Source organism: Dama dama, chromosome 18, assembly GCF_033118175.1.
Source record: "Dama dama isolate Ldn47 chromosome 18, ASM3311817v1, whole genome shotgun sequence".
NCBI classification, from domain to species: domain Eukaryota; kingdom Metazoa; phylum Chordata; class Mammalia; order Artiodactyla; family Cervidae; genus Dama; species Dama dama.
Window position 1 is genome coordinate 83,213,408 of NC_083698.1, and position 7,788 is coordinate 83,221,195.

The 7,788-nt window shown below is 41.0% G+C and overlaps 1 protein-coding gene across 1 annotated transcript; it reads right to left on the reverse strand.

Annotated features, from left to right (window-relative positions):
* Nucleotides 1–2,234: 2,234 nt before the first annotated feature.
* LOC133072862 (putative MAGE domain-containing protein MAGEA13P) lies at nt 2,235–3,299 on the reverse strand. Its single transcript, XM_061166391.1, has one exon. The coding sequence runs from the start codon at nt 3,297–3,299 to the stop codon at nt 2,235–2,237; it is 1,065 nt and encodes a 354-aa protein (XP_061022374.1).
* Between the last annotated feature and the right edge of the window lie 4,489 nt (nt 3,300–7,788).

Below are 7,788 nucleotides of genomic sequence, written 5' to 3' on the forward strand. Positions count from 1 at the left end.
CTGATTCAGGCTGATGCAGTCAGGAGAGGTAACATTTCATATCCCATTTAATTATCACTTATAAACAGACTTAATAAACAGAGTGTTTAAGATTAGTTGTAGGATATTTTATTTTTAAGATGAACAATCTTATGCCAAAGGAATAGAAACCATTGCAGTGTAGGTGAAAAGGTAACAAGGGAAAATGTGGAAAGGGAATATTTGGAGTCATGAAGGTTGATATGGGTGAATCCAAGACAAGAACCAAGTCTTCACCACATAATCACATGAAAATCTCTAATAAAATATTTACTGCTATGATTTGGGGGCATATTTAATTTTATAGATTTGCTTTTCTAGCAACTGCTTAAAATCTTCTCTTCCTTTGAACAGTGTCATCTTCTGTATTACACCAGTATTACATCTCTTAATTCAAGCTGATGCAGTAATTTTGCAGAAAACTTTAACTAGTCCTTATGAAGTACTGATAAACAGAGAATTCCCTATAGCATTATATTGCAAGATAGCAAAATCTAGTGACCAATTATTATTAAGAATTATACATTTAGGCTAAAATTTTCTGTCAACAAAATATCAAAATACACTATTGTCTTAAAGAGCTATAAAATAATTCTAAGAAATTATGAATTTCTTAGAAATATGTAATACCAGACTAGTAGGGGCATTTTTACCTTCTCAAAAATTTCCCAGAATTTCACTTTCTTAATTTTTCTTGATATGTAGATTTTCTTACACTAAAATAGAGAATCCAAATAATATTAGTGTTTATGTAAATAAAGTAATACAATAAAACTTACATTTGCATGATCTAAAATTTTAAAAATTAAGAAACTATGATCAAGTAATGTTGTTGACAGTCATTTTCATTAAGATAATCTATCAGGCTTTCAATGAAATATTTTTCTTCTCAGTTGACATAATGTTGGTTATGCAATGATACATAATAAAACATGTATGTTAACGGCATCTTCCCAGAATGCTTTCTTTGACAATATTATTCAGTGGGGAGAAATAGTATTATGATGTAAAAGCTAGTGAGCATTAAAAAGATAGAGAAAATAAATATTACTTATAAGTTTTGTTTGCATGTTCATTTTGAAAATAGGACCAACTGCATCTGTTGGTAAAGTAATACCTGGTCAAGTGCTTCAAAAGAAATCAAAGAGATGATAAAAGTCTCCATAGGGAGAGACTAAAGGCACCACATGGCAGGGGCTATGTGCAGGAAAACTTCTGATGTTAAAAGACCACAAAAGGGACCTTCCTTGGTTGTCCAGTGGCTAAGACTGTGGGCTGCTAATGCAGGGGGCCCAGGTTTGATCCCTGGTCAGGGAACTAGATCCCACAGGCCACAACAAAAGATTCCACATGCCATGATGAAGATCAAAGATCCCGTGGGCTGCAGTTGAAACCTGGCACCTTCCAATAAATAAATATTTTTAAAAATATAAAAGACCATGAAGAATGCTAAGAAGGCAACAATGGACAGTGTTCTATTATGACAATCCCCACAGCTTAATTAATGGATATTTGTTAAGAATGCACTCTGAGAAAGGCACTGTGAAGGTAGAATAATGAGCAAAAAATATACAATTTCTCTCTCATGGAACCAAAAGTATAGGGTGAAGACAGACATTAAAAAACCATACACATAAATATATAATTACATATTGAAATAATAGCATTAAAGTAGACACACTGGGTACAATGAGACCATATGACCAGAAGGTATGACTTAGAAGGCAGAGGGATGGGGGAAGCAGCTGGTGCTTGAGCAGAGATATTCAGGGAAAGTGTGAATTAGAAAGTTTTTATTACATGTCTGGGACTTGCTTCAAAATTATCTGGGGTGGAGGTAGGGTGAAAATGAAAATTGCTCAGTCGTGCCCGACTCTTTGCAACTCCATGGACTATACCGTCCACAGAATTCTCCAGGCTAGGGTACTGGAGTGGGTAGCCTTTCCCTTCTCCATGGGATCTTCCCAACCCAGGGATCGAACCCAGGTCTCCAGCATTGCAGGCAGATTCTTTACCAGCTCCCCCACCAGGGAGCTAATTAAACTTTATTAAACAATATTTGGGGGAAAAACAAGTAATAAAAAAAGTTAAATGTCCAAATCACCCATATACAATAGAAACATGAAAATGCTAATGGACTGTTCCACCCTAGCCCTCCATTACATGGAACACTGACTGTAGTCTTCAGATGAAGACTGAAGAAACTGCCTTGGACTTCACTCAGGGCAGGAGAGGTTGCTGGACCTGACACTGGAATTTTCACTGGCCATGGCAGTAGTATCATCCCCAGGGACAGTTCTGGCCTGGGCTCTCTCATCTCTCAAAGCTTCCTCATACCAGAATAAGAAGGAAGTGGGGTCAGTCCCACTGATCTTGGCAAAAAACTCCAGGACTTTCATCTTACTGGTTTCAGCATAGGCCCTTGGACCCCATAGGAATTCATAACCTGGAGGATCACTGTGAGGCACCTGTTGATACTGTAGATATTGTTCCTCCACCAAATCTTTGGTGATGAGTTTCCTGGGCTCCCCATAGATGAAATCCTCCTGCCCAGCATACATCCCCATCATATTCAATAATTTCCAGATTTTCTCCTCAGGGACACAGTTACCCTCCATGAAGATCATACCCAGGATAAGTATCAGGAAGCCAGTCTTGGGCATTCTCCCATCATCACTCAGCATCCCATCGTAGGTGAGGTTGAGTGTTTTGACAAGCCCATAGGAGTGTCTCGTGGGGTCCACTTCTTTCACTTCAAGGCCAAAGATAACCTCCATGCACTCACAGACTTTGCTGAAGATATCAGGGAAGTAGTCCTTGTGTTCTCTGATGACACTCTTCAGCATTTCTGCTTTTGTGGTGGGTTCCTTTGTTACATATTTGACACACAGGAACTGCACCAGTTCAGCCACCTTGTTGTTTAGCTCATCACCGAGCAAGGACTCAGGATCTGGTGGAGACTGGGAGGTGCTGGGCTCCTCCTCCTCTTGGCTTCTGGAATTTTCATCAGATTGACTCAGTGGAGTGGCTGAGGTGGCAGTGGGTGAGAAGCAGGCTCCCTGAGAACTCTGGACAGCAGTCAGTGCCCCAGTGGCAGGTTCGTCCTCTGTGGTTCCAGGGATCAACAGGGTGAGGGAAGAGGAGATGGTAGACTTGGGGCAGGAAGTGGCCTCTTCCTTCTGAGCCATGGGAGCCTGCACACAGTCTAGGCCCTGTGCCTCTTTTGGGGCCTGAAGGTCTTCCTCAAGCTTGCAGCACTCACTCTTCTGACCTAGAGACATGATGGCTGGTATTGGAGGTGGCCAGAAGGACAGTGGGACCAGGTTTCCTCTTTAAGGGGAACTCCCAGGTGTCACGGGCTCCTGTTCTGGTCGGCCTGGGGCCTCATAAGGCAGATGGAAAAGGCAGGTGTCTTCAGTTTCTTCAGGATCCTCCCTCTGACGACTGGCAGAGTCTGGGCCTTGTCCCTTTGCTGACCTGAGTGCAATCACTGCAGTGGAAGCCTCGTCTTCAGATTCCCAAGGTTGAAGTCGGCAACTACATCCAAGGACCCTGCTTAGGGCATTCGACAGCCGAAAGTGGGCTCAGATGAAGTGGAGGCCCATTCTCTTCTGTTTGGCAGGCAGTTCAGTCATCCCACGGGATCAGGTTGACTCTTGGAATTGCTGTTGCCCCCTCCCCCTGAGGGCTGCCTCCTTAATCACGGGCCTCCCTGGAGTTCGCAAGAGTCAGAAAAAAGGAAGGCAGTGCGGATCTCAACAAACCTATTGGGAATCTCCCAGGATTGACATCAGGGATGGAGCAGGGAACTGCAGGGCCTACACGGTTCTGGGGGGCGGGGGTTGGACTCCTCAGTCCCGCTCCAACAAGAATACTGGAGTGGGTAGCCTATCCCTTCTCCAGAGGATTTTCCTGACCCAGGAGGTAGGGGGAGTGGTGCCATAGATGAAATAAGATGAGACATGTAGTATTAATATGAATGTTAGACCATTTCAATAAGAAGCACTTTATGTGTTTATATGTAATAAGTATCAGTTCAGTTCAGTTCAGTCACTCAGTCGTGTCCGACTCTTTGTGACCCCATGAATCGCAGCACGCCAGGCCTCCCTGTCCATCACCAGCTCCCGGAGTTTACTCAAACTCATGCCCATCGAGTCGATGATGCCATCCAACCATTTCATCCTCTGTCGTCCCCTTCTCCTCCTGCCCCCAATCCCTCCCAGCATCACAGTGTTTTCCAATGAGTCAACTCTTTGCATGAGGTGGCCAAATTATTGCAGTTTCAGCTTCAGCATCAGTCCATCCAGTGAACATCCAGGACTGATCTCCTTTAGGATGGAATGGTTGGATCTCCTTGCAGTTCAAGGGACTCTCAAGAGTCTTCTCCAATACCATAGTTCAAAAGCATCAATTTTTTGGCACTCAGCTTTCTTCACAGTCCAACTCTCACATCCATACATGACCACTGGAAAAACCATAGCCTTGACCAGATGGACCTTTGTTGGCAAAGTAATGTCTCTTCTTTTTAATATGTTGCCTAGGTTGGTCATAACTTTCCTTCCAAGGAGTAAGCGTCTTTTAATTTCATGGCTACAGTCACCATCTGCAGTGATTTTGGAGCCCCAAAAAATAAAGTCTGACACTGTTTCCACTGTCTCCCCATCTATTTCCCATGAGGTGATGGGACCAGATGCCATGATCTTAGTTTTCTGAATGTTAAGCTTTAAGCCAACTTTGTAATAAGTATACATATATAGTTATTATATAGTATTTCAGGAAGCAGGTGGAACATATTTGAAGACCTTGAGGCAAGAAGGAGTTTGGTTTGTTCTAAATGCCAGAAAGAAGGCCAGGGTGGCTGCAATGCACAGAAATGAGGCCAGACAGAATAGAGTACTGTAGACCATCCTAAAGGTGTTGACCTTTATCCGAAGAGCAATAAAGGATATTCAGCACCAGAGTTATATTCACATATTTTATTTTTTACAATAAAAATAACCCAGGTTGTACTACAGAGATTAGAAGATGACAAGAGTAGGCGAGGGTGATGGAAATGAAGGAAAGGAAGTGACTGGAAAGAAATAGAGGAAGTACAACTGAAATAGCTTGAACATCTTGAAGATATTAGGCAAAGATGAGAGAAAAGTGTTAAGAAACTCTCCCAAATTTTGTAGTTTGTGCAGCACTCAGCTTAAGAAATTCTTTTTAATTGAAAATTTTTTGTTTTTGTCAGATTTCAAAACTAACATTTTTTACTTGCTATTGTTTTCATACCACAGGATCTTGAGCCGTTCGATCCCTTTTGTCTCTTTTAAAAGATTGAAGTCACTGCAAGGGGCTTCCCTGGTAGCTTAATTGGTAAAGAATCCGCCTGCAATGCAGGACACCCTAATTCAATCCCTGGGTTAGGAAAACCCCTGGAGGAGGGCCTGGCAACCCACTCCAGTATTCTTGTCTGGAGAATCTGCATGGACAGAGGAGCCTGGCGGGCTACAGTCCATGTGATCGCGAAGAGTCAGACACAGCTTACTGATTAAGCACAATCAATATTGATATCAGCTTCCCTCATAGCTTAGTTGGTAAGGAATCTGCCTGCAATGGGCTTCCCTTGTGGCTCAGTTGGTAAAGAATCTGCCTGCAGTGCATGAGACCCAGGTTCAATTCCTGGGTCGGGAAGATCCCCTGGAGAAGGAAATGGCAATCCACCCAGTAGTCTTGCCTGGAGAATCCCATGGACAGAGGAACCTGGCAGGCTACAGTCCATGGGGCCGCAACAGTCGGACGTGAGTGACTTGGTGTCTAAACCACTACCACAATCCCTACAAGAGTGCTAAATTCTTTCTATTTAGTTTCTATTTCATCTAGAGTGTGGAGACTCTAAAGTTAGGTAAACTTTTGTGAGTAGAATAAAACCAGCTTTTTAGCTGGGGGAGAGGGGAGTACAATTGCTTTACAATGATTTGTTAGTTTCTACTATACAACAAAGTGAATCAGTCACATGTATACAATTTCCTGTCCCTCTTAAACCTCCCCGCACGGCTCCATCCCTCACCTCTAGGTCCCCACAGAGCACTGAGCTAAGCTCCCTGTGCTAGACAGCAACTTCCCACTAGCTGTCTGTTTTATGCATGGTTGTGTATATATGTCACTCCTCATCTCCCAGTTCATCCCACCATCCCCTTCCTGCCCTGTGATCACATGTCCGTTCTCTATGTCTGTGTCTCTATTCCAGGGAAGGAATAAAACCAACTTTAATACTTTGGATCCTGTCAAGGAATCCAGGATATCAGTTATATTTGTATTTCTGATGTTTATTTCCCTCTTGTCATCTTCCAGCATTTCAAAGAATTGTAAATATATAGCCTTTGCACAGATACAATAAAGTTTTGATAAATAAAACAAAGACATCATTATGATGAAAATTTACAGCAAAAATGAGAAGATTGATCTTTTCCTTCCTTTCTTTCAATACTCATAATAATGATACCAATAGATTTAATTACATTCCTAATTCATATGGACAGGAGGCCAGAAATGGTTCAGGACTGGCTATTAAAAGATTTTAGCTCAGACAGGAAGTTTCATCCAAAATCCTCACTGGAGAATATCTGTCACAGGATGAAACATTCACTACAGTGAAGGATACTTAAGTGAAATTTATTGCTTCCAGACTGTTAGTCAGTTTCATGTTGGTGATGCAATACTGTTCAAATGTTCCTGTTTAATATTTTAACAGGAAAGTTTGGAACTGATGTAACTCTTTATCTACACCACCAAAAATTTTTTCAGGAAATCATGGGAGAAGTTTTGGGACAAAAAAGCAGCCTATGTTACAATAGAAAGTAGAAAACCTAAACGGCACCTCTAAACCTTGAATTTCTCTGTGATTTGGTATAAGGAACAAACTTCCTCCTAATCTGAACCCAAACTAACCATTATCTTGGCCTGAATCCTAAGTGAATAAAATGTGAAATGGATTAAAAAGGAGACATCTCATTTGGCTATATCCTGCTTTGTGGTAAACAGAGAAGGAAAAAGGATAAATGAACATTTTCTTCCTATCATAGTGGCCTAGCTTTGGAATTCATTAGCTCCCTTGGTTGTTTTCTGAATTATCTGTATTTTAAAATAAAACTCAATTTTTAAACTGCAGAAAATATATTAAATTCAAATATTTTCCCTTTAATAAAACACTCCTTGGGGAAGAAGGCATCCTGTTAGAAGACTGCAGCAACATTCTCATTAGTGTTAGGATTTATACAACGTCAATCTGGGTACCATTAGTTGGGTAATGGAGGTCAGAAACGACATCTTCTGTATGTTCCATGTGGGTCAACTGCTACAAGAGGAAGGGACTTCCTTGACATTTTTTCCTGCTTTTGTCAAGGATAGAAATTAATTACTCCCCTTATAATAAATATGCTTTATGTTTTTGTTATTTATGAACTGAGAATGCTGTTTGCAAAGAATTTACTCCAATTTATTTTAACAAATGTACTTACACTTATGACATCAGGCACTGAGATTCTGCAGGAAACAAAATAGACTTAAAGGAAATACTACAATTTCCATAACACTTTTAACATTTTCAAAGAGCTTTGACAGCTATTACTTTATTTTTCATAATAGTCTTTCAAGGAAAATACAGAGAGATTAAACAATTTGCCAAGATCTAGTTATTTAATTGATGAAATATTCTCTTAATTCCTGACCTATTTTACTTTCTCCTGAGTTATGCACCTTTGCTTCACCCTCCAACTAATTATCTTT